General features: G+C 37.1%; 1 protein-coding gene across 4 annotated transcripts in view; it reads left to right on the plus strand.

The window, feature by feature from the left end:
* The first annotated feature begins 2,967 nt into the window (after nucleotides 1–2,967).
* CADM2 (cell adhesion molecule 2) overlaps nucleotides 2,968–20,000 on the plus strand; it is a 1,121,146-nt gene continuing 1,104,113 nt past the window's right edge. For all 4 annotated transcript variants that reach the window (XM_024245141.3, XM_054551669.2, XM_063721866.1 and 1 more), the window contains exon 1: nucleotides 2,968–3,659. In XM_024245141.3, the coding sequence (XP_024100909.2) occupies nucleotides 3,599–3,659 (61 nt within the window). In that variant the 5' untranslated portion in view covers nucleotides 2,968–3,598. The remainder of the gene's footprint in view (nucleotides 3,660–20,000) is intronic.

The raw sequence follows: 20,000 nt of genomic DNA on the forward strand, positions 1-20,000 counted from the left end.
GCTTAATTATAAAGAAAGTAAGGAAAATTTCGCAACAGGTTTAATATTTCAAATTATTGCATACAGGGATGCATGGATAGATGCCATCTTTTGGCAATTTATGAAACTAATTAATTGATGATTCCTATGGGGTCAGTTAATTTATACATTTACTGCCGCATTGATGATATATGTAGACAACATAACCTTAAACCTACGAAATGAAAATACTGGAAGATATTTAATTGTATTCACAGAACTGCTGTAAGTTTTAGAAATGTATTTATTCGTACAAGTCTATATAACATTTTGACAATGTCACATTTTTCTAAAATATTCGAATATCTCACAACATCGAGTATTGGCAATTTTTAAATTAATTGTGTCATAGCATCTAAAAATAGACTATTTGAAAAATAGAGTATTATCTGTTCTTTGTACATCAATCTGACTTTATCCAAATGACCAGAGTTTACGTTTTCAGTATTTTTCTCCCAGAAATGCAATCAGTGCACATTTCTCTTCTAGTCCCCTGGGTGTATGGGCTAAAGAGAGCCCTTAATCACAAGAAAGTTCCTGACTCTCACTTAATCAAACTTTCAACTTAAAAAACAAATCTAATTAAATTAATCATTTTGTTTCATAGTTTACCAATGGAGTTACTTTTGTCATGAGAAGGATATTCCTGGGGTTTCTGAAAATAGTAATTGACCAAAAATCCCCTGGGCCTTTTAGGTTCTTCCATTTCAGAGATTGCCCACTGAAATTATCCCTGGGGGCGAGTATGTGGCAAAACAGAGTTAAAGACCAGTGCTTCTCAAACTTTGTGTGTGTACAAATCACTACAAATTTTGGTATAATGAAGATTCTGACTCCGTAGGTATGGGGCAGGGCTGAGATTCTGCTGTCCTGATAAATTCTTAGGTGTTGCTGGTGCTGCTGGTCTGAGAACCACATATTTAGTAGCAACGCTATAGATTGTATGAGGGTACAAATCCGAATTGCTGTCATGGTTATCAACAAGACTCAGAAGAACACTGTTTTTCAGAGTATTGGTTACAAATGCCTATATATTCATGCTCAAATGGGGTATTTTCTTGAATATAACAATCTTAAAGTTTTTTTTCCTATTTCTCAATGTAGCTTTACAAGTAATTAAGTCCAGCTCCTTCATATTATAGTTGAGGCCACTGAGGGTCAAGGAAGTTGAATATATGCCCAAGGTCATACAGCTAGAAGCAGGATGTGCACTAGAACCCAGAAACTCTGACTACCACTTCAATAAACAAACCCTAACTTCTTTGGCATTTCCATTTGTTATATTCTCCCTGACACAAAACCTAAGCGCGAGTCAATAATGATTAGAATTTCACCTTTTTATCTTCACAATAGGTTAAATGATAGCAGTATCTGTGGACTCACTGACTGACTTTCCTAACAGCTAAAACTCACAGTAGGCAACTATCTCCTACAATAACACAGGTATTCACACATCTTTCTTCAAGAATGTGCTTGCAGTTTTATTATGGACATTTTGTTCCTTAATTTTGAGAACCTGGGGAGAAAGGTGGGCAGAGAAATGAATGGGTCATTAGTTAAAAGGCAAGGGTTGAATTTGCAAAAGGTTGTGGCAAAGTAAGCAACAAATGGGAAAGAGTGAAGGGCATCAGTATTGATCTTGCGTCTCATCTTTCCCTCTGTCTTCTTGCTTGCAGGTTTCTATTGTGTAGTCTCTCAAACAAAGCCGACTTTATTATGGTGTGACTGATTTAACACTACTGAACCAGTGCATCGTCTGCTAATTTGGTCCAATTAAAAACTGGTCATAGGGAAATCCTGGGAATTAAGCTCATTTAGAAACACAACTTCTGATTCATTTATGTCTTGCTCATTTATGTCTCCTCTTCTAAAGGACACACTTCAGGGTGTTGATTTATAGAGGTGGTTCCTTCCAGCTTCCTGAGTTTCTGTGACTCCTTTGGGTTAGGTCCATTAAAAAAAGTGCACTTCTGCCTCTCTCCCCTCGTAAGGCTATTGTTAAAACATTTTAAAGAGGCTTGCCTAAGATTTTCTGCTATCCAGAATTAGAAAAATCCCACTAAACAGCTAGAGTCACCATTTATAAAGTACGTACGCATTGCATGGACTTACGCTAACATGATTGCTTTCTCACTTAATCCTTACAACTCTTAAAGTTAAGTACTATTATCCCGGTTTTGCAGTTGAGGAGGCTTTAGACTTAAACGTTCAAGTAAATCATCAAATATTATAAAAGAAGAAGCGACAGCTATGCTATTTGAACCAAAGGCTGCCTGATGCCAGTGCCAGCACTGCTACTCACGAAGCTCTACTGAGATTCATACCTAGACTAAGTAAAATCTCTGAACAACAACAACAAAATTATTTCCTCCACTTGTTTTTCCTTTTTTGCACCACAAGTTCTTGTAGGCAGGTAGGTGTTCCACTCCCTATAGTTAGCCTCTCTCACGCCCTCTGCAATCTTTCCCTTTTGCTGCTGGAATCGTCAGAGATTGCTACTGCAGCTGGTGAGTGGGCAGGTGCAGCCACCATCTGCTCTAGGAGTCCAAATGCGCAGAAGAACCTCGCACCCAGGACCTGGCCCAGGCACCACGAATTCCAGAACATGCTGGGGACACGGCTAACCCCGCCCCCTCGCGGTGGCGATTGGCTGAACCCTTCCTGAGTGCAAAGCGCTGATTAATGAAGGCAGTTGTCTCGCCTGCAAGTTCGGGCGAGACATCTCTAAAGAGGTAAGATCCGCCGGGGGTGCTGAATGGGGGTTTCAGTTCTTCCTGCCCGAAGGGTCCTTGAGAAGCCTGTTTGTTTTTCCCGGCGTTTGTCTCCACCCATCCCCTTCTCTCATTGGCCAGGCCTGGTGGGCGGGTGTGTTTCCATTGGCCGGGGGGCGGTGTCTGTCCCTGGCCAGGGTGGGGGCGGGGCCTCCGCCGCTCTGAGCTTGCCCTTGTGTCTGGTGCTTCGTAGAGCTGCCGCCGCCGCTGCCGCCGTTGCAGCTGCCGCTGCCGCCACAGCCGCCGCTGCAGCCGGAGCATCCGGGAGCCGCCACTGCCGCCGCCGCTGCCGCTGCTACCGCCACTAGCGCTGCTTCCACTGCTTCTACCTCCCCTCCCAGGACCCCGAGACACCCCGGGCGCGAGCGGCAGCGCTGCTTGCTTGCTCCCCCTCTCCCCCAGCCCTTCCCCTCCTTGCAGCCCTCGCCCGCACCTTCTCCGACACCCCGGCATCCCTGCACCACCTGCTCGGGCAGCCCCGGCGGGCTCTGGGACTTGCTGTGCGCGCCGAGAGGAAGGCAAGCTCCAAACCCCTGCCTGGAAGACGGGCTGTCGCGGCTGCACCACCAGCAGGAGGAGGAGGAGAAGAAACTATTTCGCCCACCGATACCCCATTCTGCGGGTGCTTTGCCGCTGCCGCTTCTGCTGCCGCCGATCCGAGTCCGCGGGTTCGAACACCGCAGCGGTGGGGACGGTGGGTCCGGCGGGCGCCGGGAGGAGGACACCAGCGGAGCCCTGCACTCTAGTGCCCCGCTCACCAGCATCTACTTGCCCCCTCGTTCCTTCCCCAGCCCTTTAGAGAAGGGACCATGATTTGGAAACGCAGCGCCGTTCTCCGCTTCTACAGTGTCTGCGGGCTCCTGCTACAAGGTAATCCCCGCCCCGCCGCGGGGAACATCAACTTCTCGCCCATTCCCCATCTTCCCCATTCCACCCCATATTTCCACTCTCCCCTCCCAGTCCCCCTGTCCCCAGCGATTTCCACCCCCTCCCCCTACTCTCTGGTGCGGCAGGGGGCAGTGGCAGTTTGCACCAGCCCCTCGAATTTCTAACGCTGGCTCAGCCCTGCCTTCCCAGCAGTCAGCCCCTTACGCGGACCTTTTGCCTTCTCATTCACCTGAGCTTCCTTCATCTCACTCCATCCCCGCCAGCATCCCCCCTCCCACGCCTTTTGGCTGGCAACTTGTGCCTCTCTGAACATTCCACCCTCCCGACAACCCCCACCAGCCACCTCCCACATCACGCTCTTGAGCGACCCTCTCCATCTCTTGTCATCTCTTTAACCTCCCCCTTTTCAGGTCGCCTTTTCTTTTCCCCCTCTTCCCACCATCATCATATCCGTGTGTCTTTAAAAAGTATGTGAGAGCCTGGGAGCGAGCTACCAAGACGGCGAGAACAGCAGCAGCGGCAGCACCGTGTGCATTGCAATAACATCCCCGGGGGGGAAATGTGTTCTGAGACGTGTCATTCACTTAGGAAGAGAGAGGTGACCCTGTCTGGGATTTTAAAAAAAAAAAAAAGAAAAAAAAAAAAAGAAAAAGAAAGAAAGGAAAAAGAATAAGAAAAAATAAAAAAATGAATGAATGAATAAATAAACCAATAATTTAAGAAAGGGGAGAAAAGGCAAAAAAATTAAAAGACCCAAACCCACTTTATCAACACATTGACTTTTTATTATTCAGTCTGTGTCATTTTTTTTAACCAGAAATATATGCTCCCTAGCAGTTACTTTACTGCTCAGATATTTTCACTTACATTTCCTACCTCTCCATCCTCTCTCTGCTGCTTCTTTCCGTAATTAATATTATCCTTTCACGTGAAATGTAAGAACCCCTGCGACCGCAGCAGTGGAGGGAAACCGCACAAAACGCTGTTATTATGCAAATCACTGGGTTTGGATGCCGGATGGCTAGAGAATCTGGGTTCACTTTTCTCCAGACCCTCTTTTTTGGAGGAGGGAGTGAGGGGGCTGTGTGGAATGGGAGGACGATGCTGATTATGAAATAAATGGCAATGCATAGTACAGGAGTGCATGAGGACACTTTGGTTGGTGGAGGAGGCAGGGGCGGCGTGCTAGGGCTGGGTGGGCAGGGGCTGTAAGGCGGAAGATTGTTGCTTTGAAGAGAATAGTATAGGGATGTGGCTTGAGTGTGAGATATAGCGAGGATGGATGTGAAATGATTGATAGAATATTTTTTAAGCTAGGTGACTAGATTTTTCTTCTTTGCCTGTCTCTAACCCTTCTGTCATTATTTGGGTATTTGCAGGAAAGATAAGTTGATCAAATTAATTTTTCCCTGGGTAAAAGGGATCTGAAAGTAAGACACACGTAGACTCACTGGCGTGCAAAACCCAGTCGGCCTTTGGAGGATTTAAATGAGGTCAATGAACCATCTTTCAGCAAGTTCTTGGAATGCATCCTCTCTCCTGCGCTCCTCCGGGATATTGACTGGGGACCGAATTTTATTTATGCATATTTATGAATGTGAAAGAAGAGGCGGTGGGCAGAATTTTCCTGAATTAACTAACTGACCTTGTAGAGATCTTGTGCAGAATATTTTGGTGGTACTTTTGTGTATTTTACGTTGGGTGTAAATTTCAGATATGTCATGTGTGCCAGAATCTCCGTGAAGGCAGACAGCACATTCTCCCTGGGTACCCCGCCGAGTCCCATTTCTCACCGTTCACACCCCCATCCTCACACAAGTAACCCGGGTGTCTGACACGTTACTTAGGTTTTTAATCCGCGCTGAGACAATCTCCCGGAGACCCTACTTCACCTCTTAGTAACTTGCATTTCTCAGCTCTGCTGTGTGTGTGTGTGTATGTGTGTGTGTGTGTGCGCGCGCGCGCCGGCGTGAGCCGTGTTGGGGGAGTGTGATGTGGGGGAATCAGTTAATTTGGTGATTGCAATGAAAATTCGACACCGCTAGATGTATTTTCCCTGCCAATCTGTGTGTGCTGGCCCGGCCGGTCAATGCACACACTGCTGGGCTGCTGCGAAATTATTTATTATAGAGCATGTGGGCCACGGACTGCACTTGGGGTCGCCTCCTCTGTTCCTTCAACATTTCCCTGTGAATTGTCTATTCAGTGCAGTGCGAAATAACTGTTTGCTGGTGCCTCTCTCTCAGCCTGGAGGAGGATTTACTCTTTCTCTACCCGGAGAGATTCCATCAGCAGCATTCAGGCATGAGTCTCTTTTATTGAGTATGTAAACCAATGATTAAGACAGTGCTGCTTTTCACAGCAGACTGGGGTTGGGGGTGGGGGTGCGGGGAAGGGGTGTGAGTATAGCCGAGAAAATGCACCACTGCAACCAGCAGCAACACCAGCATTAGGTCCAATAAATAAATAAATAAAGGTTCTATACAGCAACCAGGGAAAGAGCACAAGTCCATCCATATCTGTGGATTTAGGAGCATCTTAGATCAGGCCATATGAATACACTAAAAGAGATAGGAGGATTTAAAAGGAAAGAAAGAGGAGGGGGCACAAAGCACCATTGGATTGTCTTCTCATGTTTATAGCTGCTTCACATTTATTCATCAAACACTGCTCTACAGAAACATCATACTTTGTTGATATTGTCAGTTTTTGCTCAAACAAATTGCTCATGCCTTCCTTGTCTTAGGCTTGGCTGAAAACATTGCTTCAGGGTTCAGATTTATGTTTCTCCCCCTACCCTACTGTTTTATTAGGACTTGGTTAGGTTGTAAAATGAAGGCTTTATTTCCTGGACGTAGATTAAATACTTAGCGGGTCTTTCTATGTGCAGGGAGAAAAGGGTGGCAGGGGAACTAGTGAGCGACTGATTTTGGCTAGAGGGAGTCTGCCCTGCCTACTAGTAGTTATGACTAGGCAAATACTATAGTCAGTCAATAGCTTCTTTTTTTAGCTTTATCAGCACTATAGTGATATTCACTTAAGTAATACTAATCAGTTTATTTATCCCATGTATTACTATTCCCTTTCTTGCAGTGTCATTATTAAAGACACGAAGACTCATTTGAACATATCTTCTCCATGTTTCTGTGTTTTGACCGACTGTATTTTATATTATCGCCTATATTTTTTACCTTTTTTTCGGGGAAGCAAAATCAATTTTCTGGCTTGTTAATATGTGGAGTGATAAGCCAGTGGTGAGAATCTAGTCAATGATAAAATGAGGTTTTTTTTAAAAGGCTTACTTAGTTCTATAACATCTGCCAGTTTGTCCTCATCCTCATCGTGTCTTTAGGAAATGAATAATAGATAGAGAATAAACATCTGCTTTTGGCTAAACATTTGTTTGGCCAAAGTATAACTTGGAATGTAGGCTACTTAAATAGCAAAATTTCATTTAGTGTTCAGTTACAATGCGTCTTTTCTTATTTTCCCTCATCATAGAAAGAGGAAAATCTGGAGTAAGCGCAAGGGACACATTACAGAAATGAATTTCTTTGCAAGGATTGCAAAAGCTTGCCACCTGTAACTAAGTCCTCTCTTGGCTATAGAGTACATCCAGTTCAATTGCTAACCCTTGCTGAAACCTTATCCCTTTCCATGCCTGAGGGGGCACTGCAAAGATGGAGAGAGTGCCCTGGGCAGCACAGGAAACAATTCTGGAAAGGGCAAAAAAGAAACAAGGGCAAAATATAACAAGAAATAGTCATGCGTACACGCATACAAGACCTCATTTTGTTGAGAACTGTGTTTACTTTTTGGAATTAGTCATATACAAAAACACCTCCAAGACAGATGCTTTAGGTTTTGTTTTTTGTTTTTTGTTTTTGTTTTTGTTTTTGTTTTGCCGTGGTATATTCTGGTAAATTATTTGTTATATTTAGTAAAAATATAACACAAACACAATTTAATTTGAATATATATTCAAATTAAATCTCATTGGACGTACATAATACTTGCCTCAGGATGTGTCATGAACTTCACCTTACATTTTTTAGAAAGCACATTATAATACATCTTATACTTATATACACTTAATGAAATACTTATGCTTCCTAAATGCATATCTTTCCAACTATTTTACCTTTACATGTATTAACTTTAGTCTTGTCAAGCTCATTTCTTATGCCAAATGCAGTTCTTGAAATACAGTTTACTCACTCCCTTTTTAAATTAACATCAACTTTGGAAAGTGGAGCCTATATACTTAAATGCAATAACTGTGGCTTAAATAGTCAAACATCAGACAATTGGTAATTAAGAAAATCTTTGCAAATATGAGGAGTTTCTAGACTAGTTTTATATCAAGATGTGGAAGCTTACTTCATTGTCTTTTTTCCCATTTCTATAACTATTAGAACTCTGGGAACATAGTATGACAAAGCTAAGTATCAACTGAGATGATCTGTTCTTGTGTCCTTCATTAGAAGATAAGACATGTGAAAACTATTTGTCACACAATTAAATAGTGGTAGAGTGTCATTTTTCTTAAAGAAAAAAATACTTAAATCACTTAAAGAGCAAAATGGAAGTGCAAAAATGTTGGAAGACATCCTAAGCATGCATTTGAAAGTGGCCTGGAATCAACACCAAATGACATAAATTTTCTCTTTAAGTAGTCTGTGGTATATCAATGATTGAGACAAGTAAGCCTTATTTACTATGAAGGATTTGGGGGTGCATTAATAATCAAATACAGACCTAATGTCATATGGATGTTTTATTTGATCTCCTGACAAGTGCTCTATGATATTTATTGAGAAATAGTCCTCATTTTATTAGACTGTACTAAACCTATTGGCTAAGTCACCTATTCTGTAGCAGCTAGCGGAATAGATTGAGGAAGTAGAGAGAAGGAAAATCACCAACCAAGGAAGCCGACTCAAAACTGAAGTGAAAAGCGCTTTGTTGAATTGGCAGATATTGGTCTGATTTACCCTCTTAAAACAGTTCTAGTGCCCAACAATTATTATACTTAAGCTTCCTGAGGGCAAGCTCTGAGCCTTACATAGCTATGCAATTTTCTTATCGTCATTTTAGTAGATGCATAAACAGTCATGTTGGATTGAATAATAGGTATGTCCTAATTACTTGTGATGGGATTAAATGATCTCTTCTTTTCATAATATGGAAGCACTCATACTTTGTCAAGTCACATAAGAGTTAATTTTGACATTTTGTAAGCTATATTGGTTTATGAAAGTTATCCTATATTGAAGTATCACATAAGTAGTTCTTAATATATGTCTTTAAGTGAATTCAATGTGATCAGTCATTTTTAACATTTTTCCTACCATTTTTTCTTTTCCTTGATTAAAAACCCCAGATACTTTACATTAGATTAGATCATAAACTAATTTCATAAAAAATGAAGGACATAATTTAAATTTACTGATTTAACCTAAAATATTTAAAAGGACACGTTCATTGCCAACATTTTATTTGAAAATGTCAAGCATTTTTGGAGTGCAATTCTGTAGTATCAAGAAAGGCATCTTCTGCAAATTCCTTGTGTAAAGAGGTGGGTGAGGATTAACCTAGAGCTGTGGCAGCTGAAGCCCCCTGCTGTGTGATGATGCAAATGGCATCTCGGGCCTAATGTGCTCTGCAGAGGCCGCAAACTCACAGGAAAGCAGTCATGTGGCATAAGAGTGAAATGGGAAATCTTTTTCGTAGCTTGTAGTGGACATAAAACATCCTTTAGCTTTTTGTAACCAGAAATGATCCAGAGTATTTGTAATCACATGAGGTTATGACAAAGCAAAAGAGAGAACATATATTTTGTTTAGAGATGAATAAATAAATCCTACTAAAACTATCAACATTTTCATCCAATGAATGGTGAACATTTAATTTTCTTCCAATCAGGAACATAGGTCAGTTTAATGAAGATGAATAGCAAAATTAAAATAGGATTTCTGTGCTATTTTTTACATGTGTTGGACTTAATAACTGTTGGGCTGGGAAGCATTCTGTTATCCAGTTCTTCCTTCAGTGAGTAAGGAGTTAGTCCCTTAATCTCATTCTTATTAGAGCATTTCCTATACTATGAAAATATAGCAGTTTCTTTACAAAATAGGAGTTAACTGTTCAGTGTCTCTTCAGTTTATTCAGTGTTAAGTATAATTTGTGTTATGTCACATCAATAGAGAATGTTTCCTATCTGAACAATATTATTTATCACATAGGCAAAGTCATCAGATATGTTCTCTAAAAATGTAAGAGTTATAAACCCATTGTTATACCATTAAACCCTATCAGATAAAAGGAACTAACATAGCTTTGTATATTTTGATTCCATTTGCCACAGAACAAAAAAACTGAACATGTTATACATACTGATTTTATTAAGTAGTGAGCTCAGTTGGTCCTGTTAATGTGTTCAGTGGATTTCCTTAAGCATATACCAAATTGTTTTCATCTTAGAAGCATGTAGCCTATTTAAAAATTAGTGAAGTAAATATTCTGCTTAAGTAGGGATCAGTTAAATATTAATGTCAAAATCAGAGATGTAATTATTGAGAAAGGAAATATTCCACAGTCACTTATTTATATATATGCACATATATACACATTTAAGTATGTCATTATTTTTAAGACTGAAGAACATCTTTATTAATTTTGTAATTAGAGTTTAGGGCTTTCAGGGATGTCTAATAGAATGAAGGAAAAGTTAAGAGTTTGTTTTGTTTTTACTCGTGTTCTTTTACTCTTTCAATTAAGGTTAAGAATTTTTTTTTTTTTTTAAAGTAAATTTTCTCAGGCTGCAACAACGATTAACAAGACTTCCACTTAAAACACACACACACAAGTCTTACAATTTAGGAAATAACAATAGGGTTGAGTATTCTGGATCTATTTTTGTGCTTATGAAACTGAGTGATAAGAACTTATTACTACTTGAATAGATAAAGAGCTAAGTTAGTAAGATCTGCCATAGAGAGAGGGGGCAATTAACTATTCACATTATATTTTAGAGGTCTTTGAAGTAAATATTAACACAGTCATTGTTCAACTTTGGAAGTAACTCTTTCTGAGTCAGCAAATCATTTTCACTTGAATATTTAAATTATCTTTCAGCCATTTCACTGTTGAAGAGGAAGTCCCTCTCTAGTCATAGTTAAGGAGTTATTCCGGGGGTTAAATACTGATGTCATTAGGCATTGCTTAGAAAATTAAAATAAGCATACTTTTCCTTTCAGAAAAAAAAAAATCTCAAAGCTAAATGTGATCAAATAGTGCAAATAATTTCACATTATAAGAAAACAAAGTCCTTTAAAAAGTCAAATTGAGTTTCTAAAAATTTTATGTATTTTATGATGGTTAATTTGCAGTAAGGATACATTGCTTATCTAAAGTTGTCCTTGAGAACAGAGTGAGAAAGTGCCTTTCCTGACAAAGGTATGCTGCCGACTGCTAAGTGTGTAGCTGTTATATTGATTTGCTGTAATTTATAAAGCCAATTAATTTATTCTTGTAAAAAAATATTTTTAGCTTTTAGGCTAAAATTGTTTGTATTTTAAGATGCAGGTGCCTTCCATAATGCTTATTTAAACATCAAGGCCTAAAATTTATAGTGTGTAAAAAGTCCTAATTTTCTTAATAAATTCATATTTTATGTTAGCTTGTCCTATATCCTCCATGGGGGAAAATGTCCGTGACATTCGTAACTTCCGTTCATTCTCATACCTTTTACATCTCTGTTTTTCAATCTGGAGTTGTAGGCTTAAGTTTAAATGAGAAATAATGTATTACGAATTAGAATATTTATATGTAACAGCAAAGAAAAATATATAGTAAGCTTTTTATTTAATTGCCATTTCTTTACTGCTCTCTATTTTATGTGCTGAAGTCTGAATAGTAACTCCGCTTCCTTTATACTCTCCAGGAATATAATATCCCTCCCATTCCCTGCCCATGCTACCGACTTGAAAGATCCATTAAGATGAATTAGTGGGGAATGAAAAATAAAGAAGTGGAGTTTTGCTAAAGGATATGTACAGAATATGTACAGATTGGGTGTTTTTCCTTTCAACCCCCAAGGAGCACACCCCAGCGTTTTAGCAAGGATAAAACATGTACAATGTGTATTGAGTTGTTTTTGTTATTGTTATTATCGCATTTTTTTGAAAGCTCTATTCCGTAGTCTCTTAATAAAAATGGCAAAAAGAAGGGGAAAGGAATGTGAGTCAGCCAGCCAAACACACAGAGAAACGCCTGGCAAAGCTGCCTAAATTAGCATATGCTAGGCTGAGTATTTCCCTCTGTTGTTACATAATCCCTTTCTAACACGAAATCAGTTCTCAAACTTAACCCTTTCAGGAGGTTTGGAATTCTCCCACTGTTATATTTTTATTTTGCTTCATTTATTTTCTCATGAATTGTGTAAATCATCTATTCAAGGGCTTTTATGTCAAATTCTTTTTTTCCCTCTCCAGCCCTTCTGTATACAAATGTTCCATTCTATGTCCAACTTCAGGATTCAAGAATCAACTTTTCTATAGCTTCCACTGAGAGGATCTAATTAGCATTTTAGTCTCCCTTTACTCGTGTGTAGCTTTCTTTAGAAAATGTATTAGTTCTATGAGGTTCCCCTAAGGATTCATAATACTCTAGTTTGTTACATGTACTGTGATATTCAGTGTGCCTAATTATGCACGTGTCCTCATTTCAAAGCCTTTTCAGGGATCATGTGGGATAGAACAGGGGTCTGGCTGTAAGTTCACTGTCATGTATTAATGTGTAGGTGGTATTCAGAGAAGGATGTTTCTGAAGGCAATTATATATCTATGACTCCAATATAGCAAGCAGTTACTCACATTCTGCACTTACTCGTTACCCTGCCAAGGCAGAATTAAATTCACCATTGTGATACATAATACAGTATCTGTTATTTCTAAATAACAGATACTGCTCTAGGATTGAAATAAAATAATGAGTGAAAATGTGTATCCCCTACCCTGAATAGGGATTGTTCCTTTCACTTTCCCAAACAAAAAGAAGAATCAGAAATTGTTCCTAAGTCAATACTCTATTCCTTAACTAGCCCATTAACACATCTTGCTATGGTGGGATCTTGAAGTTTTGCTGGTTTTTATGTGAGGCTGTAGATATTTAAGCAGTATTAATTGCCTGCAATCTTTATGGACTGCCAAATATCAGTGCATTGCCAAATTTGAGACATTTTATTTTCGGGTTTTAGTTTGGATGCAATTTGAATACTGGTGAAAGTATAGAGAGACGCTGAACTCAACAGACAGAGACAGACATCTTTTTCTTAAAGAGCCTTCAATTGCGGAGAGATTGCTATAAGAATTGGCTTGTTTTGTATGTGTTATCACTTATAAGGGGGATACTTTCCTATATTACATGAGTATGAGAGTGCATTTGTCCTAATTGTACCCTTTGACTTACATGTCTTCCTCTGTGTCTTATGTCATAAGAAAATGGTGGTTTAATTTGTAACTGCAACTTGTGTCTTCTATTCTTTTATTTATGCTTATGGCAATAAAAACGTTTTATAAGCTGATATAATAAATATGTTTTGACAATTTTTGTTTGATTATTTTACACAATAGCATAATTTTTGAAGCTATAGTTTTAGTTTTAGTAGACAAAAGAATGCCATCTGCCCTCTATTGATTATTTTAAGCCTTTATGCATTTTTATTTCATGAGAGAACTGAGCATTGGATTTTGTCTATTCCGTGATCTATATAAAACTTTGTATATTATTATTATAGTATTTTGACTAATCGAATGTCTGATCTGTCTTTTTTTTTAATGTTTTCATTCCACTGATTGATTAGTTTTCTTCTAATAGATTTAATCTTGACACAACTCTTTAATTGGAGCTAGATAATATTTAAGTATTTACATTATAACTGCCAAAATGCCAATACAGTACTCCAAATAGAATAAATATTTGCAGTGACTTTTCATTTATATGTAATATACAGGAAGAAGACAGAAATGCACCCCAAGAAACAAAAATAATACTAAATAATGGCATACTTAACAAAAATATGAGTTAATTGCTTTCAGTCAGGGCAGTCAATTCAAATTTGCACTGTAAACATTTATTTGAATCTTCCTGATATCTTTGGGCATTTAACCCCTTATCTTTAATCTACTTTCTGAAGATTTTATCTCTAGCTTCAAAAATATTCCTGATGATGACTTTGGTTAAACGTGAAGCCACATTATCTTGTTGTTCTACTTTGAGTAGCTGGCATTTCCGGATAAATGTATAAACAAAGAGGAATTACAAGCTGACCTTGATCCACCAGATTATGTGTGGACTGACCTGCTTTTTTTTTTTTTTTTTTTTTTAACTGCCAAGCTAGAGAGTAGAGGTTCTCTGATTAGTCCCTGAAGTAAAGATTCAGGGTGCATTCTTCTCAGTAAACTGGTAGAGATTCTGTCAGTATTATTTAAAAGGCCCTTTAAAAATTCTAAATGTTAGTCTATTTGTGTTTTTAATGCTTAGTTATTTATACTTATGCAATTGATGACACATATATGCTGTGACTGAATTTGATGATTTTTTTTTTTGCATTTGAAAGATAGAGAGAGGTAGGATGGAAATATTATCTGCTTTTTAAAGAAAATGTAAATACGGTTACTGGAAACCCGAAACCAAGGGAGAAAAGACTCTACAATTTGTAGTGACTATATTTTCACATAAAGTGTTTTAAGAATACTTTTTCTGAAAAGTCCCAGTGAAATGCGACTTTTCTTAAAAGTCATATAGTTTTTCTTCACATTTTAAAAATCAATTTCCCTGATGTCTTTTGGATTTTTGACTGTTTCATGACTCTTAGCATTTGAAAAGATATTATTAACTAGACTAGCTTAAGATTTACCTGAATGCCAGGTGCGGAAATCACTCTATCATCCTCATAGAGAAATATATATTCTGTAAATAAATGTCAAATGAAGATAAACTAGCTAAATTTATTAAGGGTTCTTGCCGCTGTATACAGTTGGTATTAAGAATTATATTCTCTCATAGCTTCTATCAGCACCTAGTCTTGCTTTCTGTTAAACCATGTCTGTATGATGCTACACTTGCAGAATAAACCTTCTTCTCTAACATGGCTTCTGTTTAGCCCCTGCTCATCAACTTTCCAGAGACTAGTGAATTAAAGGGAAGGTAGTTTTTGTTGCAATTTTTGTTGGAGGCAATTTTTGTTGACTATTTCACTGTTTCAATGAAACATTATTTTAATATGTTACTGAATTTATTCATTATATTGAGGATATTCCTATAACCTATGGTTAAATATGACATATTTTAATTTTTTTGTGTGTAGCCACATAATATCTGAAACCGTAACTGTGAGGAAAAGCTATACCTTTCTATTTTCAAGACTGTTAGTCGTAATGATTCACTTAAAATTGAATTTCAGTTTGTTATAAGAAAGAAACACCTTTACCTGTTACTTTACATGCTAAAGCATTTCAGACCAACATTCTTGTCCAGAGGCACAAAATTAAAAACAATATCCATAATATTTAGCAAACGAATATTACACTGAGAGTACTGATTTTATAGAAAGACTATTGTACAAAAAGTATTGATTTTACGGAAAGATTTCATGATAAGTAACATGAAAAAAAGTTGTATGTTCAATAACATTTACAAACATATTTTTAAAAATCAAGTAAAATTTATACAGGATAGTTTCATGTTCATTGGCTTGCTTTTTTATCAACATAGAAATGCTATGGATGAGGTAAAACTAATGATGTTACCATTTAGTAACTTCATTTCTCCATATCATTTCATTTCCATGAAATATACAATGCTATAATAAAAGTATTCTAGAGAGATAAGAAGTTCATAGTATTATAGAGGTCTGGTGGAAGTCACTAATTTATTTTAAACTTTATCTTGCTTTACCCAATTTTATTGACTGTGCAAGTATAGACTATCAACAAAGTAGAACATATTATCCCTGAAGGATACAACAGCATAAGAGTACATGTTTTAATAAAACAAATATGCTTGATGGGTATGGACAGACTGGGGAGATTAATATTTCTTATCGTTTAATGATGGACTAACTATAAGGTAAAAGTAAATTCGATCAGGCATTAGGGATATTTTCTCCCAGGAAATTCTCATCACCTAGCTATACCATGATGGAGTATAGAGGTGGATTGGTAATAGAGGAATGGGGTGGAACACAAGCAGCAGACATGGCCAAATTGTGGTTCCTGTGGAAGTGGTAGTGAGATTGGCCTGCTGCAGGTCTTTTATTTTGTAGTGAGGGTTCTTTGTTCTGTAAAGGGAGGAGTTATCAATGGGCTAATTAAAACTTTGATTTTGGAAGTGCTTGCAGCAGTAAGACATGATGGTGGGAAGCAAGAGACCTAAGTTCTCAGGCAAGTCGTGTCACTGTCTCAGTGGCCTTGAGCAAGTTACTTCTCTTGTAGCTTAGTTTTTTCAGCTGTAGACTGAGTGGTTGGAACCACATTCATTCTTTGGTGATGTACTGTAGAAGGAACTTATGGATGATTGCAAACTGCAGAGATGGCATTTTTCTTTTTTCCTTTCCACCTAAAGATGTTTTATAACATAGTATAACATTAATTGCATGCTCTTAAAATAGCATTTCCTAAAATTTAACTTTTTATATCCATCTATGCATTGTTTAGTGCTTAAGGATTTTACATATGTAAACAGATTTTTTATTGTGATATATGTGCCTCTGTAAATTTCAGAGCTTTTGTTTCTCTGTCAATGAAGTTTATAAATTAATTTTGTAGCCATTGGCCTGAGTTTGAGCCATACATACTTTTCTCACAAAATCACAACCATAGATCAATTCTACAAATTAGGAAATTGTTTCCTTGGTCATTTTTGCTATTAGGAAGTGGACTGGATTAGGTTTTTCAATTTTGAGTTTGATTTCATATTTCTGTGCATTTCATGTACATTAAAAATTTTCTATGGACATTTTATTCTTCATAGCCTTTGGTTTTCTTAAGCATAACTTATTCATTCATTGATTCATTTATCAACAAATACCTATTTGAAGTCAGTGTTGTAAAATGCTGGATGTATACATGAACAAGATGGAAAGAGTCTCTGCCCTTATGGAGTTTACAGTCTAGTGGTGGCCACATAATAAACAAATCAAAATACGTAATTCCTTTCTTAGTTTCTATCTTTCTTTCTTTCTTTTATTACTATTATTATTTTTTGAATCGGAGTCTTGCTCTGTCACCCAGGCTAGAGTGCAGTGGCATGATCCTGGCTCACTGCAACTTCCGCCTCCAGGTTCAAGCAGTTCCATGCCTCAGCCTCCCATGTAGCTGAGACTACAGGCATGTGCCACCACGCCGGCTAAATTTTCTATTTTTAGTAGAGACAGCATTTCTTCATGTTGGTGATGCTGGTCTCGAACTCCTGGCCTCAGCTGATCCGCCAACCTCAGCCTCCCAAAGTGCTGGGAATACAGGCATGAGCCACTGTGCCCAGCCTGTAATGCCTTTCTGAATCAAAATTAGACATTTTATTTTTATAGTAATATCTTTCAACAGCAACAGAATGTGGATATAGCAATGAGGATGTGAAATCACTGGTTTACAACAATGCTGTAAACCTCACTGGGCTTTTAACATTTTTTTAAATTTAAGGTTAGATTCAAGAGCTCTCATTTCCTCCAGTCGTTTATCCTGAAAACGTTCTCAGTATGATGCCAGTTTCTTAATTTTTATTATTATTAATACAACTTGAAAGAACTTGACAAGTGAACAAGAAATATTCAAGAATGCTCTATTCTAACTGATTTGTTCGAGAGGATGATTCATTTAATTTCATAAAGGCTCAGTGGGCCAGAACAGTGGATGACCAGGTCAGCAGAGGGAATGTAGGGGAGAAGAGGTCTGTGAGAAGGATCTATGTAACAAGCAACAATATTTAGTTTTATTAGACCTAGAGTTCTGCTTGAGCAATTCTGATGTTACCAGCAACATTCATTTAAAGAGCTGCTGATGCCTCAGGGAAAACATTTTTAAAGTGTCCTATCTAGAAACGATGCTCCTTACACTGTGTCATATATATTGAAACTCCCACCTTTCTTATATTACAATACATCATGCTTGGTTAAAACCTGTACTAACATAATTTGGCTTTTTGAAAGTGTCAGATAAATATTGTTCCTTAAACTTTTATTTAATTTGTTTGAAATATTAACCACCTGGTCAACAAAGCTGAAGAATACATGGGGACACCATTTAAGAAGTTTAAAAATAAATGAATTTTTATACAATTATTTAAAACATTGGAGAGAAACACACATCATATGAACAGGCTACAAATATTCTTGGCATCATATTTTACTTCCTTTAATATTTAACTTTGATGATCCCAAGATGGGAATGATACCACATTTCTAACAGATTGTATGATATTTTTGAATATTACTATTTATTGGCTAGTGATATCTCTGGAATGGGTGATATACATGTTAAAATAGATAAGCGAACTCTGTGTAATTATATAATTATATTATATATAATTATATATATATATACACACACACACATACTTTGGAAATCATAATGATGGTGTTCTAGCATTTATAATAGTTCAGTTTAGAGACTTACTTATTTGGATTATACACAGTAATACAATCCACAGTTAGAAAAACCTGTGCTTACCCATTAACTTTAATTTTACTGTCTTTTGGTTTTAAAAGAAACTTTAATTCAAGTAAATGCTGTCTTGCAGGTGATAAATGGCTAGAGTATAGTTTTATATTAAATGATTTATTTTGAAATATATTCAGTTTTCCTAAGTCAGAGATGCATACATGTTTGGAAACTTTTATAAAGGGAACTAGGTGGTGCTGTTCTGTCATCTTTGTGTCTTAGTGACTTCTTTCGTCCTGTTCTGTTCATTAAATACTCTCATACAAGAAGTGCATTAAGTAAGGCACAGCTTTGGTTTCCTAGTGGTATTATTTTTTACTAACCAACTAAGTTTATATTGATTTTGTATCATTGTTTTCAGCAGTATTTTTGTACAGTAGATAAAAACCTTCCTAAGAAGCAAGATATATCACACTTTATTACTTACCTCATTTCTGCAACATTTAAGATAATATATTACATTCTGATATCTTCAGATTTTTTATTATGTTTTTTAAAACCTCATGGTTGGCTTTTTATTTACCAAATCTTTGATTGTTATTAGAGTCAGAAGTTAAAATGGTAACATTTTTGTACAGTTTGGGTTGATTTAGTGTAAAATGCTGCAAATATGTAATCTCAAGAAAAAGCATTTATTTGTAACCATTATTTGAAATATTACTAATTGCACTAAGTCTTTAAACAAAAGAAAAGAGAAAGCTTTCTCTTGAAAGGAAATTTTGTTTGCCTAATTTACCTCCCTTTCAAGAAAAGTGACCTCAATTAGGCTGTCTGTTAATCTTTTCAAGTTTCAGGATGTTATTAAGATAATTGTGCCTTCTCACAATCTTGGTGCTACCTGATAGTCAAAAATAAAACAGTTATTTAAAACAAAATAAGTAAACAACAAACAAACAAAGCTATTTCACTCTCCACCTATATTTAGTACACTGGTATCTCCGTGGTATATTTTATTGGTAATAATTATAGCTTCTTTCAGACACCTTTACATTTTGGAAAGGCAAACAAGAGAAAACTTATAAGGGATTGCATTTTTTTTCATCAAAAATCGTCCTGTGTTCTGTATAAGCAATTGTAAGTTATGTTTCTTAATGATTTTGTAATGCCATTTCTGAAGCATATATTATATATTTTCTGATGAAAACCCGGATATAAAGTAATGAAGTTACTCTAAGAGTTTTAACCAAATGCCTCCTTGTAGAATTTGAATTTTGCATACCTATCATTTTGAGTGGGGAAAGGTAATTTATATCCTTTATTTCTCACATAATAAATCCCCCTTGCTGCTACTTAGATCATAAAAACTTTAAGTTTTACCCTAATAGAAAACTCAACATTATAGAGAAAACTCTTTGTGTTTTCTGTTATTTTGCAAGTCTTTTATCTGTGGAAGACAGAATCAATACGGAATTTCAAAATGGTTCCACAGGATGTCATCTTACAATGCAGAGAGATAATCTCTGAGATGAACATCTTCTAAACTAATAAGCATAAGTGAATGCACTGCTAGACCTCTGTGCTCTTGTCTGGCCTCCCCAAACAAAATGAAAGTCAAAAGTATTATAAGAGTTTAGAATGGGAGATCTGCTTAAAAGAACTGGGA

Source organism: Pongo abelii, chromosome 2 (assembly GCF_028885655.2).
Source record: "Pongo abelii isolate AG06213 chromosome 2, NHGRI_mPonAbe1-v2.0_pri, whole genome shotgun sequence".
In the NCBI taxonomy this organism is placed as follows: domain Eukaryota; kingdom Metazoa; phylum Chordata; class Mammalia; order Primates; family Hominidae; genus Pongo; species Pongo abelii.